This window comes from Culex quinquefasciatus, chromosome 3 (genome assembly GCF_015732765.1).
Source record: "Culex quinquefasciatus strain JHB chromosome 3, VPISU_Cqui_1.0_pri_paternal, whole genome shotgun sequence".
Taxonomy (NCBI): Eukaryota; Metazoa; Arthropoda; class Insecta; order Diptera; family Culicidae; genus Culex; species Culex quinquefasciatus.
Genome location: NC_051863.1, coordinates 194,714,367 through 194,737,762, shown reverse-complemented (window position 1 = coordinate 194,737,762; position 23,396 = coordinate 194,714,367). Strand labels below are relative to the sequence as shown.

The 23,396-nt window shown below is 33.0% G+C and overlaps 1 protein-coding gene across 5 annotated transcripts in view; it reads left to right on the top strand.

Annotated features, from left to right (window-relative positions):
* LOC6043936 (potassium voltage-gated channel subfamily H member 8) overlaps positions 1 to 23,396 on the top strand; it is an 84,892-nt gene that overhangs the window by 13,266 nt on the left and 48,230 nt on the right. For all 5 annotated transcript variants that reach the window (XM_038259135.1, XM_038259132.1, XM_038259133.1 and 2 more), the window contains exon 2: positions 7,453 to 8,308. In XM_038259135.1, the coding sequence (XP_038115063.1) occupies positions 8,233 to 8,308 (76 nt within the window). In that variant the 5' untranslated portion in view covers positions 7,453 to 8,232. The remainder of the gene's footprint in view (positions 1 to 7,452; positions 8,309 to 23,396) is intronic.

Genomic DNA, 23,396 nt, shown 5'->3' with positions numbered 1-23,396 from the left:
TAATTTGTCCCGAAAAAGCTCCATCAAAACATCCTGCCTTCAAATGGCTTTCAAATTTCACCACAGTTTATGCAATTGCAGCTGATCTTGGCTATTTTTAAACTCTCATAAAACCGGAGTCGAGTCGCCAACTTCGAGAACAAAGGAAAAATATTTTGACCAAAAACTGGCCTGGGATGTTGCATTCTGCATTTTTTCGCTGCTCCCTTTTTCCGAGAGGATAAACCGCAGCTTCGGCTCTCTATTCTGGGACGCAGCGCCAAATTGAAAAATTGTGTAAGAAAAAGCAGCCCAGCACGGCTGGGATCTATTGCAAAACGTGAAAATAAAATAAAATGTGAACACGAGAGAATATTTCAGTCGCCACAAAAGTGATTTAGTGATATCTTGGCCAGCCGAAGGCGCATAAAAGCATTACAGTTGGGGACAATTTTGAGATTGGATTAAAAACAAATCAAATTAATAAAAATAAAAAAAATAACAAAAACACAAATATTTTTAAAATTCTTAAAATTCTTAAAATTCTTTAAATTCTTAAAATTCTTAAAATTCTTAAAATTCTTAAAATTCTTATAATTCTTAAAATTCTTTAAATTCTTAAAATTCTTAAAATTCTTAAAATTCTTAAAATTCTTAAAATTCTTAAAATTCTTAAAATTCTTAAAATTCTTAAAATTCTTAAAATTCTTAAAATTCTTAAAATTCTTAAAATTCTTAAAATTCTTAAAATTCTTAAAATTCTTAAAATTCTTAAAATTCTTAAAATTCTTAAAATTCTTAAAATTCTTAAAATTCTTAAAATTCTTAAAATTCTTAAAATTCTTAAAATTCTTAAAATTCTTAAAATTCTTAAAATTCTTAAAATTCTTAAAATTCTTAAAATTCTTAAAATTCTTAAAATTCTTAAAATTCTTAAAATTCTTAAAATTCTTAAAATTCTTGAAATTCTTAAAATTCTTAAAATTCTTAAAATCTTAAAATTCTTAAAATTCTTAAAATTCTTAAAATTCTTAAAATTCTTAAAATTCTTAAAATTCTTAAAATTCTTAAAATTCTTAAAATTCTTAAAATTCTTAAAATTCTTAAAATTCTTAAAATTCTTAAAATTCTTAAAATTCTTAAAATTCTTAAAATTCTTAAAATTCTTAAAATTCTTAAAATTCTTAAAATTCTTAAAATTCTTAAAATTCTTAAAATTCTTAAAATTCTTAAAATTCTTAAAATTCTTAAAATTCTTAAAATTCTTAAAATTCTTAAAATTCTTAAAATTCTTAAAATTCTTAAAATTCTTAAAATCTTAAAATTCTTAAAATTCTTAAAATTCTTAAAATTCTTAAAATTCTTAAAATTCTTAAAATTCTTAAAATTCTTAAAATTCTTAAAATTCTTAAAATTCTTAAAATTCTTAAAATTCTTAAAATTCTTAAAATTCTTAAAATTCTTAAAATTCTTAAAATTCTTAAAATTCTTAAAATTCTTAAAATTCTTAAAATTCTTAAAATTCTTAAAATTCTTAAAATTCTTAAAATTCTTAAAATTCTTAAAATTCTTAAAATTCTTAAAATTCTTAAAATTCTTAAAATTCTTAAAATTCTTAAAATTCTTAAAATTCTTAAAATTCTTAAAATTCTTAAAATTCTTAAAATTCTTAAAATTCTTAAAATTCTTAAAATTCTTAAAATTCTTAAAATTCTTGAAATTCTTAAAATTCTTAAAATTCTTAAAATTCTTAAAATTCTTAAAATTCTTAAAATTCTTAAAATTCTTAAAATTCTTAAAATTCTTAAAATTCTTAAAATTCTTAAAATTCTTAAAATTCTTAAAATTCTTAAAATTCTTAAAATTCTTAAAATTCTTAAAATTCTTAAAATTCTTAAAATTCTTAAAATTCTTAAAATTCTTAAAATTCTTAAAATTCTTAAAATTCTTAAAATTCTTAAAATTCTTAAAATTCTTAAAATTCTTAAAATTCTTAAAATTCTTAAAATTCTTAAAATTCTTAAAATTCTTAAAATCTTAAAATTCTTAAAATTCTTAAAATTCTTAAAATTTTTAAAATTCTTAAAATTCTTAAAATTTTTAAAATTTTTAAAATTCTTAAAATTCTTAAAATTCTTAAAATTCTTAAAATTCTTAAAATTCTTAAAATTCTTAAAAATCTTTTAAAAATCATTAAATTCGAATTCAATTTTATTGAATTTTTAAAAATTGTACCATTTTGTAAAAAAAAATGTTAAAAAAACAATATTTTAAACGTTTGCAAAAGTTTGTAAAAAATTATAAAAAGTTGTAAAAAGTTGTTAAAAATTAAAGTTTTTGTTTAAATTGTAATGAATTGTATAAATTTGTTCAAATTTGTTAAAATTTGATGAAATTTGTTAAATTTTGTTCAAATATTTTAAAATTTGTAATTTTTTTTAGAAAATTGTTAAAAAATTGGAAAAATCTGTAAAAATTTGTAAAAAATTGTAAAAATTTGTTAAATTTTACAAAAGTTTGAAAAAAATTGTAAAAATTTGGTAAATTTTATAAAAGTTTTTAAAAATTCATGAAAAATTGTAATAAATACAAAACATTAACATTCCAATTTTTTTTTGCTTTGTGTTCAAAAATGTAAAAAATATTGTAGTAAAGTAACCCAAATTTATAACTTGTATATTTGGAATGGGTTTCTTACAGTATTAGTAATTCTAATGAATATTTTTTTATGTTTTGTTGCTTTATTTTTTAAGAAAGTCAAGGATAAAGTTCAATGCTTCGAATCTTTTTCATTTTAATTCAATTCTAGGTTTTTTTAAATAAATCAAGCGAAATACTATTCTAATAACCTTAAAAATCTTAAGTGCTTCAAACTTCCGTCCCAAACTGTAGCATCATCCTCACACAAAGTCCTAGCACGGGCAGCCAAGCCAGCCAAGTCCGGCATAGCATGCGGCGTCTCTCAAATCCACCCAAAGTAGGCTGCTGCTGCAAAACGACAAACTGCCGCCGCCACCCCACCGTCGTGGGGAGTCGGTGGTGGTGGCAGGACACGGGGAAAATAAAATGCGAGTAGGCTTTGGGTTTTGGTCTTTGGGTCCGTTTGTGTGACTTGGCCAGGGCCTGATCGCGCGCGCGACAGAACAGAGCCGCAGAGAAGCCCACTTTGCGACGGAGGAGGGGAGGGTCATCCAAAGCCTACTGAAGTCGGAAGAGGGTGGGAAAGTTTGGTGGGGTGTGGGGGGAGGTGTTCTTAGCAACGAGCAAGTTTTCCGGTCCAAGTGAGGGGGGAATGCGAGTGTGTGGAAAACAGGCAAAAATTCAGAGCGAAAAAACGACTGCAGTACATTAATTTTGTTAGCAGGAATTATTGTTTTAAATCGCGCGGAAAGTTTTTCTTTTTTGTTTCAGTTTTTTCCTTTGCTAGCGTTGGAATTGCACGTAATGAGAGCTTAATGGGGGTTTGCGGGAGGGCGAGGATTAAGGGCGGAGGGGTGAAAGTTTACCCCACGAGAACGTTAATGAGCTTGTGCTTGGCGGAAGGAAGTGCTTTGGCTTGCTTTGATCGGTGACCTGATTACTGGAAAAAGAAGCTTCTTTGGAATTTGACTAAATACAATTCATTTCACTGTGGAAAATTAGCCCTTAATCAGTGTTTTAAGGTTCAGCAAATGTGCCATAAATTCCCCTTTAAATCACACTTCAACAACTCAACAGTCGTTTTATCTTGCCTCATTGCTCATCAACAATTTCGCCGTCCCATTTATCAAACAGAGAAAGACAGAGAGCGAAATAAATAAATATAAAATAAAACCAATTTGTGGGTGGATTTTTACTACAAATCTGGTTCCACCCACTCGTAAACAATGTGTCCAAAGTCCCAAATTGAAGGCTTCGCGTTCGGTGCACTATAGTCGACAGGCGAAAAATAAATAAATGCATTTGCCAATCGACGCGAAAATGCTCGCAGCTCGGTCGGACTGTGGCTGGGACAACAGATTTGGCAGTTGGGGTGGTTTCTTCCTCCCAGCTGGTTACTCGACGGGGATGAAGTTCGGCAGGGTGGAACATTAAAATTAGTTTTTTTTTTGTCAAGTCTACTTTGTTCATATAATTTTCCATACAAGTTTTGTAGCTTTCAATACAAAATTAATACCATAATCCGGGGTGATTTTGATAGGAATTTAATTTGTTTTTGGAATATTTTCGAACAGGGAAGGTTTTTCTTAAAATTATAATTTTTAAAACATGTACTGGAGTAGGCCACACAAAGTCCAAACACTATTATGAGAATCGAATCCATCAAATAAACTATGAAAAAATGGGCATTTGTGATTTTGACGATCAAAAATGTGAAAATTTACCAAAAAAGCCCCAAGAACAATTTTTAAACCAACTGGCCACCATCTAGTTTTATTAAGGTTTTATGGTAGCATCTTGATTGCATAATAGTTTTATTTGGACATTCACCGCAACCAATAAGCAAGAGCTAATTAATAAGTTCTAACAGGGTTTTATGCCTCGGACATAAAACCTTGTGATAACAAAAGCTAAATGGCTTTCAATAAGGTTTTATGAAAGTTTTAAGAGACTTTTGTAAACCCAATGGCAATGTCATGCCAAACGGTTTTATCGAAAGCTTCTTTAAAACCAAGGGTGTTTTAGCTGTAAGGCATGCAAAAAGATTAATTTAAACCACTAGCGGTGCATAAATAACGTGTATTCTGATTGAATGGAATTGACCGCTATCTTGGTTGAAAAAATAGAGAACTAAGAAATTTGGTTTAAATTTGAAGAAAACACTCACTGCTAAATTTCTGATATAATTAATACAGCGATTGGTTTTTATAAATAATTTGAACATTTTTTTCAAAGAATTGCAATAACATATTTTTGATCATTAAAAACTATGATTACAAATAATAATTTTGATGATGAAGCGAGTTGATTTTTTTGGCTCTATCTCCCCTATGGGTAATTCTCTACGAACTCACACGAAATCGGGAAAAGTGTCCCCGACCCCTCTTCGATTTGCGTGAAACTTTGTCCTAAGGAGTAACTCTTGTCCCTGATCACGAATCCGAGGTCCGTTTTTTGATATCTCGTGACGGAGGGGCGGTACGACCCCTTCCATTTTTGAACATGCGAAAAAAGAGGTGTTTTTCAATAATTTGCAGCCTGAAACGGTGATGAGATAGAAATTTGGTGTCAAAGGGACTTTTATGTAAAATTAGACGCCCGATTTGATGGCGTACTCAGAATTCCGAAAAAACGTATTTTCATCGAAAAACACTAAAAAGTTTTAAAATCCTCCCATTTTCCGTTACTCGACTGTAAAAATTTTGGAACATGTCATTTTATGGGAAATTTAATGTACTTTTCGAATCTACATTGTCCCAGAAGGGTCATTTTTCATTTAGAACAAAATTTTTCATTTTAAAATTTCGTGTTTTTCTAACTTTGCAGGGTTATTTTTAGAGTGTAACAATGTTCTACAAAGTTGTAGAGCAGACAATTACAAAATTTTGATATATAGACATAAGGGTTTGCTTATAAACATCACAAGTTATCGCGATTTTACGAAAAAAGTTTTGAAAAAGTTACTTTTTGCGTTTCTCTTTGTTTCGTCGTCCGTGTCTGTCGCGGGTGACCATGAACGGCCATGATCGATGACGACCAACTTTTTCAAAACTTTTTTTCGTAAAATCGCGATAACTCGTGATTTTTATAAGCAAACCCCTTATGTCTATATATCAAAATTTTTGTAATTGTCTGCTCTACAACTTTGTAGAACATTGTTACACTCTAAAAAATAACCCTGCAAAGTTAGAAAAAACACGAAATTTTAAAATGAAAAATTTTGTTCTAAATGAAAAAATGACCCTTCTGGGACAATGTGGATTCGAAAAGTACATTAAATTTCCCATAAAATGACATGTTCCAAAATTTTTTACAGTCGAGTAACGGAAAATGGGAGGATTTTTAAAACTTTTTTAGTGTTTTTTTTTCGATGAAAAATACGTTTTTTCGGAATTCTGAGTACGCCATCAAATCGGGCGTCTAATTTTACATAAAAGTCCCTTTGACACCAAATTTCTATCTCATCACCGTTTTAGGCTGCAAATTATTGAAAAACACCTCTTTTTTCGCATGTTCAAAAATGGAAGGGGTCGTACCGCCCCTCCGTCACGAGATATCAAAAAACGGACCTCGGATTCGTGATCAGGGACAAAAGTTACCCCTTAGGACAAAGTTTCACGCAAATCGAAGAGGGGTCGGGGCAACTGCTGTGTGAATTACCCCTTTATTTATCAATAAAATTTCAATCGCAGCTAAATTTGAGCCACCAATTGCGAGAAATAAGCTTTCAAATTATTTTGATTACCTCCAATATCTATTAGTTATCATCGCCATTTTGGCAAACCAAGGAATTATTTTTTGCCAATGTAAAACCTATTTGGCATAAGACGTTTGAAGACGTATGTCAATTTTCCTTAACTCTTGACTAGGTTTTAACAAAGGTTTTATCAAGGCTTTGAGGATGTTGTTAGGATTTAGTTGAAAAGCCTTGAACTCCTATGTAGGTTTTATAAATAGGCCGTGACAACATTTTGCGGAGGTCCTTTTGGGTTTTAACAGAGGTCTATCGGGGTTCTGGGGAGGCTATTACGACTTAGTGGTTTTAATGTTGGTTTTGGCTGATAGTTTTTATAGCGGTTGTGACAGCTTTGATAAAGGCTGAAATGTAACTTGGGGGTTGGGCAGGCCTGTTCAAAATGAAAAAAAAAAAAAAAGTATTTCGATGCCTTGGTGCTCTCCTTTCCGAACTAGATATGAATTCCAGAAAGTTTAGCACAAGACAGCACACGGGCATTGATTTATTAATAATTATAAAGGCTGATATTATTTGGTTTTGATAAGTTCATTCAATTTACTACTTAGAAATTATATTAATATTGATGGTTAATAGATGCTTTGATATTCAGTTTACCGAAAGTCAACTCAATGCGATAGAGTAAATAGAAACTCCATCAACTTTTTAGAGGCAAACCTTTTTGGAGGGGGCGCATAGTGATTGTTTTCAAAGACCTAAATAAAACGTTATATAAAGAGGTTTGCTGAATCATGTATTAAAATATTTTAACATTAGTCGCCACCCTGATTTCAACCTGACTATTTCTGCTGCACTTTTTATTTTTATATCACTGGTATCCGTCCAATTTTGCTGTTGATTGTGTGTGTGTGCCTATTTTGGTGGAAAGGGGATGAAGGATGGGAAAGGTTGCATCCAAAAAATAATAAAACAAAAACAATCAATAAATTACAAACAAATGAACCCCAGAAAATCGGAAAAAGTGCACAAGTGTAAAGCTCTTCGTGTGAAATATCGTACACCTATGTTTAATGAATATTGCGAAGTTAATTATTTCTCACAATTTTTTGATGTTGATTTTTTTCCTCTCTCATCTGCAGTTACGGACGAATAGCTGCTGAACCGTCGATTTGGGAAGTGTTCCAAAAGGTGCTTTCAGCAGTGCAGTATCGTGTTCTTCGAGAGAGAGTAAACGATAAAAGTTGACACCGTAGTTATCGCATAGTGCCTGCCGCTGCTGAGAGCAATGCATATTAAACGAAGAGTTCTGCTGGAGCTCGCTGAAGCCACCGTCGAAGGAAAGTTCAAGAAGAAATGAAACCATCGCCGACTCCGGAATGGGGACGACTGGAAGGATTTAGCAGTGAAACAACAGAAGCATGAAGTCAGCATGAAGTCTCTCTCTCTCTTGAAATAGTGTGAAACCCGACCAAGTGTGAATCGAGCAAAGTGTGCTAATTCAGTGTGCTTAAGGGAGGAGAAGAGAGAAGCGGAATAAGTCGTCAATAAGGATAAGTGTGTACATAGAGAGAAGAATCGACACAATCTTCCCCGCTACTATACGACAGAGATCATAAAAAAAATCACGAGTGGAGAGTAATACCCAAAGAAAATAGTGAAATAAGTAGCAGAAAATTAAGCTCCGCAGCAAGTAGAGGAAAAATAGCGTTCTTTCTAGTGAATTTATCTTCTTATTCCCGAAAATATATTACCCCCGAAGCAATAGCAGCGAAGCAACGAAGTTAAATAGAAATAATAATAATAATAGCAAGAATAAAATAGTGGCGAAGAAGAAGAAGAAGCAGCCGAAGCAAAAGTAGCAGCAGTTTAGTAGTGAAAGTAGTGAAAGTGAAGAAAGGCGAAACAAAAATAGTGTAAAAATGCCTGTCAGACGAGGACACGTCGCTCCCAAGACGACCCTTATTGAAACGATAATCAGGAAATTTGATACGCATAGTAAGTGGATTTTTGGCTCATTTTATTAGTCGGCTCTGGTTGTTGGACGCCCAGGGTGGATAGATTAAATCATTATGATAAATGGCTGATACCGAAAGTCTGGGCTGGGCTGGGTTGAGGTGTTTGTACTGTGGGCTGGAGCACGGAGCTTGATGACTTTGCTATACAATTACGCAGCGATGGAATCTGATGGCTTTGGGGAATTGTTTGAGCAACGTTTTGACTGTTTTTTTTTTTTGGTTTCTTGTTGACTCAGTGTCACCGCAAAATTTTGCGTGTCATGTCTCCTGTTGATGTTCATACACAATAAGATGTTTTTATTTATAATTATTTAATCTTTAAGGTTTGAAGTTTCAGAAGAGCATTGATGCTTGGAAAGCGATTTCAAGTTTAATTTTTGATTGGATTGTAATGACATTTTTAAGTACAATCCCAGAACAATAATCCTCTAACTAATGCATTCTAAACATGTCCCAAACCTAATCCCATTTTTCAAAAACCACTTTCTCCAACCACCAACCAACCACAAAAGGGGTCGGCCAAATCCGTGACAATCAGCGCACTGCCAAAATTCACATGGATCTGCCCGCTCCCTCCCTTGAAAAGTCCACTTTTGTGATGGCACATTAATAATAAAGAATTTTGTTTACAGCCCTTTTTCCCTCCGATAGCTCATTTTGTTTTCAGTTTTACGGCCGTCGTGCCACAATAAATCAGTGCACGTGCCCGTTCGGCGGCGGGTTCCCGGGGTCCTGTACAACTCATTTTTTGTACGTTATTTGTCCAACCCCCCCCCTCTTCCTTTCTGTCCATAGCTGGATCTGGATTGCATCCTAATTAAATTCCCATCGCTGGCGGGTCGGCGTGTACCCGAAGCCGGGGTCTCTTCTGGAAGGCAGAAAAAAAAACGCAAACTAACTAACTTGCCTCTTCCCGTCGTCCCCCCCATTTTGGAGGAAAATAACGAATTACGGGACACCAGGTGGGACACGAGGTAGATCTGATTAAACATTCATAATTATTCGAGAATGCGTACAACGACGACGACGACGCACATAAAACAGCGCGGCTAATAAAAAGCTTCGCGTGGGCGTTGATGGCAAGTTTGGACAAGTTGGGTATGGAGATTTTTCAGGGGAAATCGCGAAGCAGTGGGAAAATGAACGTATGAGTTGACGTCATCGTTGCGAGACAAATTTTGCTAAATTTGATGAGATTTTATGTTAATCATCTCCATCTTAGAAACAATCTAAGAATTTAAGCCAAGACCAATTCCAAGCTTGCTTTACTTGACGGAATGTTAGATATCGAATGTAAAATTGCATTTCGCAGCAATTTTTAGTACTCTGTATTTTTTACAATAGCTGTATTTTTTACAATTACTTAGGAAATTTTTATTGTTTTTTTTTTGTTGTTTTTTCTTTCAATATGATTAAAAATAAATATTATTGATATAAAAAAATCCAAAGAAACTTCCAAACACAATTATTACATTTTGCTCCAATCAAGAGCTCAACGAATCGCTCCCAAATTTTGAGAAGTGGGTTTGAATCCCAGAAAGAACCTCAAACATATGTTACTGAGTAGATCTGATATATTTTTCCCATATTACTCGATTCCACCCTACTATTCCATACAAATCACAATTTCGAGGGTTGATCATATGATCATGAAATCAATTCAATTTCAATAAACAATAATAAAACAAATAAGAAATTATGGGTAATTATGTCAACTAAAATTATTTAACTTTTTTAAAGCAAGCCTAACATTTAAATAAAGCTGCTAACACTTATTTTAGAGTACCGTAAAACGAGGTGACTTTGATAGGTATGAGATTTTTCCGCAAAATGAAGAGTACAGAATGTTTTGAACTCATACTGACCGTGGTAGAGAAGTACTCAAAGTACCTCAAGAAGAACTTTTCATTACACATTGAAAAGTTTAAAAAGTTAGTTAACTATTAATAAGAAAATGTTGATAAAAGGCATTATTCCAAACTTCTCAAAGTGTCATGATTTTCTCTATGAACATGATTTTGAATCGGAAAATGGAATGCATTTTCGGATTTGTTTGACAATTTTCCACTAGGAGAAGGTAAATAATTTTTTTAAATATTAAATAATATATGTTTTTGAAACGTAACTCAAAAAAATCTCCAAATTTCTAGGCAATTTCAGTTGAACAAATTTCATACTAGATTTAACAAATTTCAGGCAAAATTTCGATTTTTTACAATTTTACTTAACAGCTTGTAAAGCTTGTAAACATAGTTAACTAAATATAAACATCTATTTTTTTTTTCTTAAAAACTATGTCAGGAACCTTAGCGATGGTACATTTAACGTGAAAAAAAAGTTTGAACACTTTTCATCTGATTTTAACAAGAAAAACTATGACTATCAAAGTCACCCCGGAACATAAAATGAGAATTTTTAACGTAACTATTTTTCGAAACATTATAGAAAACCTTTTTTCGAAAATAGTACATAGACTTTGGACTTATCAAAGTCGCCCCGGTTTACGGTATTTCAAAATGTAGTTTCACCATGATTTTGAGGTTATTTGAAAGAAAATTAAGAATCTGGTTGATTTGATTCGAAAACTTTTTATTGGTTGTTACATATTAGGTTAACTAAGCAATTTTAAGTCTCTCTATACATTTTCTTCAGTTATTTGACGAATATGTACAGTCATGCCCCAGTTTTGCCCGTCTCGGATTTGCACTGCCCCGGTTTTGATTCGTATACTAAAAATTATTGTTATTGCAATCAAATGATCGGGATTGTTCATACATTTCGTCGAAATTGTTTAGTATTTTACTCAAAGTTTCAGTTTTTTATAAATGGGTATCAAATGATTTTGATTTTTTCAAACATTTCGAATATAGTATCGTTTTTTTTAAATACTCAAAATTTTCATGAAACTACATATTATCGTAAAAAACACTCAAATTTACAGTTTTTTACAATATGGATATCACACGATTGCGTTTTTTTCATACATCTAAAAAGTTGTAACACATGTTTTTAAAAATACTCAAATTTTCACAAAACTACGTATTTTCTAAAAATACACAAAATTTAAAAGTTTCTAAATTTACTACATTCGAAATGTTTGGAAAAGTTCCGATCATTTGTTACTCAACTGAAATTTTGAGTTTTTTTTTTCGAAAATATGTAGTTTTGTGAAAAACTTCTGTATTTCAAAAAAAAAATATTTCATTCGAAATGTATGACAAAAACACGATCATTTGATACCCATATTGCAATAACAAATATTTTGAGATTTTTTCCACAGTAAAAAAATTGCATTTTCAAAATACAGGAAACATACGTATTTTTGTAAAAAAAAATCATTTAACTATGATAACAATGGAATGCGGCCATCATTCCGATTACAAAACACTATAATTTTTTTATGTTTGCACGATTTTTCATTCGATTATAGCCAATGTCTCCCATATAGCCAAAATCCCATAAGCTCTGTGCTTCAGTTACCCGAGCAGGGGTAAATAACACGGGAATACCAAATTTTGGTATTACTTGGGCAAATAACAGCGACCAAAATGCGCTCTTGGTTGCCCAGTAATAGATGGTAAAATACCATGAAATCATACCAAAATCTTGTATGTGGAAGGGCACAATAATACCAAACCATGTTATTCCAAAGGTAAAATAATAGCACAAAATAAAATCATTTCAATACCAAGTTGAGGTCTTCTGGATTTTTGAACATTGCTTGAATACCAAAACTTGGTATTGCCATAGTTTTAATTTTAGGTATTCCCGCGCCCTTGGAAAGTCATATTTTGGTATTCCTGTGGTCTCCCACAAACATGATTTTGGTATGATTTCATGGTATTTTACCATCTATTACTGGGCAACCAAGAGCACATTTTGGTCGCTGGTATTCGCACAAGTAATACCAAAATTTTGTATTTTCATACCATTTTTAGTGCAGCAGTTGCAGTTAGTGAAAAAAACGGAAATGATCCATATGCAACAGCCAAATCTACTCACCTGATGATTCCATGTTGTTCTTAGTGATATTCTTCACCACACCGAATGCATTTGTCATTGATAAACGGCCTGTGCTTGAAGTTCTTGAAGCTTCTGAAAAATAACAAGATTGAAAAATAAGTATTATTAAAATGAAACTGGATTGAAATTCACCAAAATTCAATAATATGTTGATTGACTCGTTTTTCAAAGTATTTGGTTATCCCGACTTAGAGAAATTTCAACGCGTTTGAAAAAAATATTAGTGGGTATATCACAAAAAAAAATTAAATCAGATTTAACATTTTTGGGTTTCAAATCCTTTTAGCGCAAAATTAATTATCAAGTCAAAAATTAAAAAAAAAACCATAGTTTCAAAGAAAATTGATGAAACCTTTCAATACCAAAATGTGGCATCCTGACTTAGAAAATTTTCCACAGTTTCAAGTCATTGCTTTAGGGGGTATATCAAAAATGTTTAAAATCAAGTTTGAAATTTCCGGTTTTCAATGAAAGCATTCGCTTTGAGACATCATTTTAGCGCAAAATTAATTATTTTGTCAAAATTGGTCAAAATTTTCCCATAATTTCAGAGGAATTTGATAAAACACTTTAATACCAAAATAATACCAAAATGTGCCATCCTGACTTAGAAAATTTTCCACAATTTCAAGTCATTTCTGTAGGGGGTATATCAAAATTGTTTAAAATCAAGTTTGAAATTTCCGGTTTTCAATGAAAGCATTCGCTTTGAGACATCATTTTAGCGCAAAATTAATTATTTTGTCAAAATTGGTCAAAATTTTCCCATAGTTTCAGAGGAATTTGATAAAATACTGTAATACCAAAATAATACCAAAATGTGGTGTTCGACCATTGACAAATTCTGCAATTTTGCAATATCAAAACAATACCTTAAATTGGTATGATACCACATTTTGCTCTTGCATAATCCTCAAGACAAATTTTAAAGGGTCCAGGAATACCAAAATTTGGTATTGATACCAGAGAAAGGTATTATTACGCATTTCCCTTGTTATTTACCCATGCTCGGGTATGCAAGGTTTTACATCCCTCATATGCGGTCCTAAACCGAGCATGACTGTAAAGCATTTCATCGATTTTTTGTGACTTTTTTTAAATAAGAGCTTTTCTTTCGTCGAGCTAAATATCAGACTTGACAATTTTTTTAATCAAAATTTTGTTTTACGAAACACACCATGCCATACCAATGTTCGAAAATTTTCAAAAATTTTAATTATTTCAAAAAAACTACTCCAGTGCTAGATTTTGCACCATTCAAAACTCAAACGCGAAAGATTCCTTCGTTGATCCTCGAAAACAAATTTGAAAAATTCAAAAATTCGAACATACGAATTTTTAAAAATTTACTTTGGTGATAAAAAGAAGTACAAATATGCCCAGTCCACACAAATATATTGAGACTTGTGAGTGAAAACTAATTATGCCAAATGCCTTTTTGTTACATAGGATTTTAGTTAAAATATGAGCTCAAGGCGAAAATTAAGCATCGAGTCTTGCTTACTTTTTCAAAATGTTCTATATAGGGCGTTCAATTTTCCCGGGTTTTGAATTTCCCGGGGAACGGGAAAAATATTTGTTGAAACCCAGGAAATTTTTGAAGCAGTTATTAAATCTAAGTTTACATTTTATTTAAGTGATATGCTACACTTCAATCTGAACAAGGACAGCGGTCTTTAGGCAGTTTAAAAGACATTTCATATTTTGTTCTTTGATGAGCTTTAGAATTTAAATGAACCGCAATTTTTGATTAATTTCATATTTTTTTTATTTATATAATATGACAAAAAAGCTTGAAAAAGAAATCATTAATACTGTCTAAAAAACAAGAAGCGAAAAAAAATTGTACCAGACAATGGACAAACTTTGGCGAGTTTAGAGTTTTATGTTTTAAATTAAAAAAAAATATTTAAAAAATGATTTTATGTAGCTACCGCCAACTGGGGATATATGGATTGCATTCTGAGATTTTAGTGCAATAAATTTGTAAATCGGTGTACTATCAGTTCCTGATGTAACCAAAATCAGTCAAAACAATCAAAACATTATGCAAAAAAACCCGATTTAATCCCACCAGGGGTGAGATAAAGCCTTTCTTACTAAAGAATATAACTTCTTTCAATTCACAACATCGACTTGATACAAAAAATCTTATGATGAAAGCAAGGTATTATTAATGATGTGTTTTCTAAAAGAAATTGAAAACGCAATTTTCACCAATAGAATATTTTTAATCGTACAAATTCTTAATCAAACAAGCGTTTATGACAAACGCTAGCATAGCTAGCTTCCAATGCGTGACGACACACACCGCGGTTTTGGTTTTCTAGTTTTGGTACGAGCCCAAAAACCGAACAAAGCAGGCGCAAAGCAAAACCGAGTTAACCGCACCGTAGGAAGCTTGTCCTTCCATGTCTACGAAAGTGAGAGAGTCAGAGATAGCTATTTTTACAATCGCACCACTACACACTCAACCGCGAGAACCTTAGGTAGACATCCGGCGATTGGCATTGCAAACATTGAAAACTTTGAAAACGATATATAGCTTCGAAGCTTAGAAAGCTCCTATTGGAATCCAATGAACTCTGTTAAAATAAACTTACGAAATCACGACCAAATGAAGCCTACTTAAAAGCGATTTTAGGAGCACACGGGAAACGAATTGTTTGTAGTGGGATGAATGTCCTAAGTCAAAAAAGTTTTTGCATAAACATTGGACAGTTATGCAAAAATGGACAGAGCAAAAGAAACCGAAAAGCTACGATATATTACAAGCAAACATCGGTAGACAAGCTACTACAAACGAGTATAAGTCGAACCAAAACATAAGTGCGCCAGCATTCTAGCGCCAGTATTCGAAGCTCAACTTGACTTGTCGACTTGGCGACGAAGCTTGAAATGACGTCCAGCCTTAAGGTAAAACCTATACCTTTCTTTAGTAAGAAAGGCAAAAAGTAAATCGTTCTAAAAATTGATCGGAATTGCCGATCGGTGTCGAATTTGTTTCAGATGCTCACTCATGGTCTGTACTATGAATGTAGGAAGAAATTTTGGATAAAATCAGAAATGAAAAATATTGGCGAATGTAACCAGGTGGGCTTTTACCTTTTTTTAGGATTTTTTTTTTCTTATGGTAGGTTAATCAAACGGCTCTAACTCCAGAACCATATTATGAATCTGGATGAAAATTTGGGAGGTTGTAGAGCTCAAAAAATGCAATATGTGAGATAAATAAAAGATATGAAAATGAAAAAAATGACCATATTTTCATTTGAAAACTGTGTATTTTGTTGAAAAGTCTGGCCGCATCCGAAAACAGATGGATATTTCGAAATTTGCGCGGCAACTCGCCCAGGTTCAGCACACTAGCTATCATCTGAATTTAGAAGAATCGAAATCGGATTTATGGGAGCTGAGAACGGCGCGACACAAAATTTTGTAAAATTTTACCACATACGAACATCACTCGATCTCCACGGAATTTATTTTCTCAAAATTCGAGGGTTCGAGATAGGCGAGTTCTGTCAAGATGAATCGATAGAGCGTCGAAAATCGATGCAGTGTGATTTTTTGGCGATTTTTCGGATTAAAATTCATGCTGAATCGACATATTTACGAAGCTGGAAATGACGTCCAGCCTTAAAGTAAAACCTATACCTTTCTTTAGTAAGAAAGGCAAAACAGTTTTAACAGCTGCCTTAATACGTAACTTTTGTTTAGATTTGCTGCAGATCCCGGTTTTTGATGAAAAATTAAATATTTTTTTAAATACAATTTTTTTTCAAGCTTAAAGTCATAAATCTACTTGAATACAATACTACGTTTTTTTTAATAAATAAAATTTGATAGACAATATCTAAGACTCAAACATTTTGCGGATCTGTCAACTAAAATATTAATAATATTCCCTAAGAATCCAAATTAATGTAGATATTTTTTTTTCGAAACCAAAATTTGATTTGTTTTCAATTTAGGGAATTCCCGGGACAAAATATTAAAAAAAAATAATCCCGGGCTGGACGCACTAGTCCTATATACAAAGGAGACCCAAGGCACATTGGTGGTTTCAAAAAAGTAATCTAGAAGTTTTCACACACTGACTACTATCAATTTATGATTTGAAAATCAAGTGCATATATCGATTCTACGTCCAATTTGCTGAGCCTAAATCTCAAATATGATCTTGATTGACATAACAGGACCTGGTGCTTCGCAGTTGAGTTCTTAATGAGATCTATCCCGTAAATGATTTGTTTTTTTTTTTTTCAAATATGTCGATTGTTGAGGCAAAGTGGCCAATAATGCGATTATTTTCAACATCAGTGGCATGTAGGCTAAATCCTTGCGCAAGTCAAACTACATAATTTTATTTGCTCCCGCGGCTGCTGTTCAGTACATCTTTGAAGATTTTTTAGGTTTCACATACCTTATCTACACCATGCAATAACAAAACTTTACCAATTATCAAAATTATCACTAACAAAATGAAAGGGCCCATAAACATCACTCAAAACATCAATCAAGTGACAGCGCTTCAGTTCCCTTTCAGTTCTCTTAGAAATGGCATCTAGAAAGGGCCGATTATGAACATCAGTTGAATAAATTAAAAGGGCCAAACAATGAGATTTTTTTTTCAAATTATTAGTTTTAATCAAGAAGTTTTGAATCAAGAAGCATTAAAGCAGAGTTGATGATATTGATGTTCCGTCCGTCACCCTGAAACATGTGAAAACATCAAGTTTCCCAGAGACATCCTGTCTGTGCGTGGCTTTGAGCGCCAAATGTGCTCCACACCACTACTTGAGCGTAGAATTTTTGTTTGCTTCTACCTGAAATCACACACAACACCTAAATCACAACGACTAGAACGGTGTCGCGTAAGGCCTCTCAGGACTCGTGGGGCCCGCCCGCGGCGACGTGGTGAATCAAACATGAGTAATGGCCCTGGTCCGTTAAACACATTTACTGCAGCATATTCATAAATTTACATATTTAATCGCAATTTGTGGTGCCTCTGGCCAAGAGCTGAAAACGCCGTCGCCGTCACCACCGCCAAATGAAGCGAATAGTTTGAGTCGTTTCATTCATTGAAGGTTCTTAGTATGGAGGGGGAGGGGGTGTTAGTCCCTCCCCCCCTTACTAACACTCTAGCACTGGTTTTGTGTTTTCCGCAGAGAGTGAGCAGCAGCAGCAGAAAAAAAAACAAGCAAAGCTTTATTAGTGTGTCAACATATGAATTAGTGATGTCGTGAGTGGCGCACCAAACTGGTAGATAGGGCACACTAACATTAACACCACGACACTTACGATGCACTGCACACACACATACACGTTGAGCAGTTGTCCCCAACCCTCACACACACAAAACTCAGAAGAAAAAGTTTAATTTGTGTCGCTGCAGTCACCGGTAAAGTTTAATAATTTTAGATGTAGATTAAGATAGAACTGGCACCACTGACTAAAAAGGAGGGGGAAGAGGGAAGCAAATTGTTGGTTTTGTGCAACACGAAGTTGCAAAAGTTTTTGGCGGGAGGGCGTCTGTTGTTGTGTGTAAATGGATGGTTTTGTGGGCAGCAGCAGCAGAAAAGTTTTGTTTGGCCAAGACACGTCCCGAACTGACTTCTGGGGTGTCATGCTGGCGGCAACTCTATCCTGCACCTGAAGGGTTCGTGACGCGGCCTGTCCGTTTCGATGTTGCGAGTAACGAGCTTTGTGTAAGGTCGAAGTAAATTGAGCTGGTAGAATGGAATTTTATCATACAGTCGTGCCTCGGTTAAGCACCGCATTTGGGGGATGCAAAATCGAGGCGTGCATAACTGAAGCTTATAAAATTTGGCTATATGGGAGACATTGGCTATACTCACATGAAAAATCATGCAAACATAAAAAAAATATAGTGTTTTGGAATCGGGATAATGTTAGCTATCCATTAAAATTATTATTTCATGAATGTTTTCCAAAAATACGTATTATTCTGGCATTTTGCGAATGATTTTTTTTTATTAAGAAACCAAACTTATATTTTTACTGCAATATGGGTATCAAATGATCAGTTTTTTTATACATTTCGAATGTTAAATCATTTTTTTGAAAATGCTCAAAATTTTCACATAACCATGTTTTTTCAAAAAAAATAATACATAGAATATGGAACGATTAGGATTTTTTTATACATTTCGAATACAATATAACAACAAACTCAAAATTTTCACAAAACTACGTATTTTTGAAAAAAAAACTAAAAATTTCAGTTTTTTACAATATGGGTATCAAACGATCGAGATTTTTTCATACATTTTGAATTCAATAACAACATATTTTGAAAACAATCAATATTTTCACAAAACTACGTATATTCGAAAAATTCTCAAAATTTCAGTTCTTACAATATGGGTATCAAGCGATCAGGATTTATTCATACATTTCGAGTGTAATAATTTTTTTTTGAAAATGCTTAAATTTTTTCAAAACTACGTATTTTTCTCAAAATTTTTGTTTCTACAATATGGGTATCAAATGACAGGGTTTTTTTCATACATTTCGAATGTAATACCAACATGTTTCGAAAAAACTGAAAATTTTCACAAAACTACGTATTTTCGAAAAAAAACCTCAAAATTACAGGTTTTACAACATAGGTATCAAAATATTGGGATTTTATCACAAATTTCAAAAGTTATAACACAAATTTGTGAAAATATCAAAATTTTCACAAAACTACGTATTTTCGAAAAAAAAAAAATTCTGGGTAATTTCAAAACATGTTGTTGTTTTATTCGAAATGTATGAAAAATCGGAAATTTTGAGTATTTTTTCCAAAATCCGTAGCTTTGTGAAAATTTTGAGTTTTTTTTTTCAAAATATGTTGTGATTACATTCAAAATGTATGAAAAAATTGTAAAAAGAAAATAAAATTTGGAGTATTTTTTTCAATACGTTGTTTTGTGAAATTTTTGAGTATTTCCATAAAATGTTGTTATTACTTTCGGAGTGTATAAAAAAAATCATGATCTTTTGATACCCATATTGTTACAACGGAAATTTTTAGTATTTTTACAAAATACGTAATTTTGTGAAAATTTTTAGTGTTTTCACTAAATGTTGTTATAACATCGAAAGGTATGAAAAATCTGGATCATTTGATACCCATATTGTGAACACTGAATTTTTGGGGTTTTTTTTTCGAAAATACGTAGTTTTGTGAAAATTTCGAGTATTTCAAAAATAATGTTATATTCAAAATGTATGAAAATTCCAATCATTGGATACCCATATTGCAATAACAATAATTTTAGTTTTTTTTTTCGAGAAATATTGCATTTTCAAAATACAGGAAAAAACGTATTTTTGTGAAAATTTAATGGATAGCTGACATCATTCCGATTCCAAAACACTATAATTTTTTGATGTTTGCATGATTTTTCATACGATTAAAGCCAATGTCTCCCATATAGCCAAAATCCCACAAGCTCTGTGCTTCAGTTATGCACTAGACCGTGCTTAACCGAGGCAGCTGAACGAACCAAAACTGGGGCAGTGCAAAACCGAGGCGTGCAAAACCGGGGCATGACTGTATTTGTTTGGGATTGTGATTGATTGATATCCAAACTATTTGCTTTCAATATAATACAATCTAAATTCGGTTATCCGAAGGCCTCCAAAAAAAATCACTTTGGGTTATTTAATCACGATTAATTTTGGTTCGATGACTTTTCGATGACTTGTTTCTTGTTTCTTGTTTCTTGTTTCTTGTTTCTTGTTTCTTGTTTCTTGTTTCTTGTTTCTTGTTTCTTGTTTCTTGTTTCTTGTTTCTTGTTTCTTGTTTCTTGTTTCTTGTTTCTTGTTTCTTGTTTCTTGTTTCTTGTTTCTTGTTTCTTGTTTCTTGTTTCTTGTTTCTTGTTTCTTGTTTCTTGTTTCTTGTTTCTTGTTTCTTGTTTCTTGTTTCTTGTTTCTTGTTTCTTGTTTCTTGTTTCTTGTTTCTTGTTTCTTGTTTCTTGTTTCTTGTTTCTTGTTTCTTGTTTCTTGTTTCTTGTTTCTTGTTTCTTGTTTCTTGTTTCTTGTTTCTTGTTTCTTGTTTCTTGTTTCTTGTTTCTTGTTTCTTGTTTCTTGTTTTTTTTTTGTTTTTGATGATGGTTTTTGTATCGCAAAATACGAATGAAACCTGTGTTTTTTTTTTTTTGGATTGAAATTGAAATTTAAACCCAGAAATAAACAAGTCATGCTTTGCCAATATGGCCTAAACAAATATAATTCTTGAATGGTTCTTATCTACAAATTCATGATACAGTCCAGACTCAATTATCCGAAGGCCTCGGAAAAATCACGAGAAAAAAAATTTCGCTGTCTTATTTTTGATTGTCTGACTGCTAAACTACGCTAAAGTGATTTTCATTTTTTTAATCCAAGATGGCGGTGACGAAATATTGAAAAAATGCATTTTATTATTTAATAAGCAATCAACTCTTCAAATTTGACTGAAATGGGGTCGCAGAACTCGAATTTGATATTTAAAACAAGAAAAAGAAAAAAAAAACGAAAAAAGTGTTTTGGTCCTGATTCGATTATCCGAAGTTGCATACAAATCTTTGGATAATCGAACTTCGGATAATCGAAACTTCGGATCATCGAGGCTTCGGATAATCGAGTCAAGACTGTAGTTCATTTATTTTGATAAATTTTAACGCATAAAATTATTTTACATCTAAATATTTGAAAGCTTTTTTATTATTTATTGTTTTGTTTTCAGCCAGATTAGTTCATTTTTGGTGATGTTCTTCTATGGATATCTGAATCTTTTCACATTTAAATATTTTTTTTTTATTTTTTTATTTTATATCGTAATCCGATGTAACGTCGGCATTTGCAGTAGTTTTGCTAATGTGTTTTTTTGTCTGTAATTTAACTATGCTAATTTTCTAATTCAGCAAAATATTTGTATGTGATGTTTTGATCGATATTCGAGCCTTGAACTGTATCAATTACTTCTTGACAATATTGTTTAACTTTGTCAAGTCTCAGCAAATCAACCAAGTTTCGCCCAATTTACTGCTGTGTGTCCCCATTAAAACTGTCGAAAACTAAACGCCCCCCCTCCTCCCCCCAAAACCGTGACCAAATCAAGCCTCCCCAAAACTTTGCTGCGTCGTGTGACCTTTCGGAGGGAGACCCAGTTTGGAAAATGTTACCAACTCTCAACTTTTTGACTTTTGTGCATCAGGCCTTTTTCCGTACCAGCTGGGTTTGGGCTATTTTGGCCAACATCAGCAGCTCTTTATTACCACCGCGTCAAGATTGCTGGCGGTGGCAGTGCTGCTGACAGCCACATGCCATTTCGATGGGAGCCCGGATGGCAGCAAATTAGAAGCCGAAGAGTCTGCTTTTCAACGCTGAATTTAATTTGCCACACGGCCTTCCGGTCCGGGAGGGTTATTTCTTTCGAGGGGGGGGCTCTTTTTCGGTAAGAAACAGGGGTGGAAAAATTCATTTCTTTCTTATATTCCAGTTATTTTTGATAAAAAAAATCAAAGAATTTAGAAAAAGAAAACAAAAATTTTCTTCTTTGAAATTGTAAATTTAAGAAATATTGAATCACTGCAATCAAAACAATGTATTTATCCATTTCTTCTTCAAGAAATAAGCAAGAGGAAGGACACAGCATGGGGGAGGGGAGGTGTCCATTTTCCGGCGGATCACGTCCACTTGTGGCAAATGGCTTATGTCCATGTGTGGGCAAAGTTTCTCTCCCCCCTCCCCTTCAATGCCACGTGCCTCTAGCCTGAGGTCCCCTGGGAGGAAAAACACTTTTCCAACGCCAACTGCGATGGCGATGGCACCGTGCCGATCGTTTGCACAAATATTGAAAAGTGCTTTTTGTTTTGCCTCGTAAGCGTTCTCTTAAAAATATTCATGATTTGTTTTGCCCCTTCTTGGGAAGCTTTTTTTTTTTTGAGGAGGGGAAAGCTTGAGAGAAATGGGGAGGGCAAACATGCTGTGTTATATGTTTATCGTCATCAATATCATCGTTCGTATGCCATGCTTGGAAAATTTAAATTTCTCGGCTTTAGGAATTCCGATCGAACCCGGAGAGACTGGACTTGACGAAACAAAAATCGATTTTCTAATTGTTCTGAAGAATATCTGACCAATTTTATTCCAGTCATTTTAAATTTGACTTTTTCATTCACAACCTATCACAAAATCAAGAATCATATTAAGTAGAAACATTTCGGACACCCTTTGCCAAAAGCCACTAAAACCAATTGAAGTGGAAAATATTCAGAAGGCACCGCACAGTCGGACTCAACCTCCAAACACACAGCACCGAGAGTTGTCTTCAGGATGGCCCGATAGACCCCCCAAAGCAACAACAAGAACAACAACCAACGACAAGACTGATGACGGTGGCCAAGGCGACGTCCATCTTCGGCAAACGAGCTGCGCTGGAAAATTCATGTTGGTTGTTGGGAAATACAGGGGGACATTATGCTGGCTGCTATTTTTAATGATTTTTTAAGACCGTTAGAAGGTTGGTCGGTTGTCGTCATTGCGATGCGGTGAAATTAGTCTTCAGGAGAGGTCTTCAAATTGGTTTCTGCTGATGGACCTGGTTTCTGCATTGATGAAGGGGGGAAAACGATTTGATTGAAAACTTTTTTAACAGAGAGGAGAGATACGATGATTTTATGGCTTTCCATTTCTCTGAGTTAATTATGTGATGAGAGTCGTTAAATTGAGAGAAATTAGGTTTAAAGCAGAACATATTGCGATATTGATTTATGTGAGATCTGTTTAACTGTGTACCAGTCAATCAGATTTACATGAAAAAATAGTTAGATATTTAGAACGTTGGATACCCTTTGAAACAACTTTTAAATCGTTTCAGTTTATCTTTTTTTTAGTTGTGTTGCTCTCTTTACACAATTTTTAAGATATTTTAAACGCAATATAATTGTTGTTCGACAGGGAAATTTTTAGAATCTGGCGCATACAATAATTCAGATTTAAGAAAAATATGCAGATACACAGATTTTCCAAAAAATTAATGA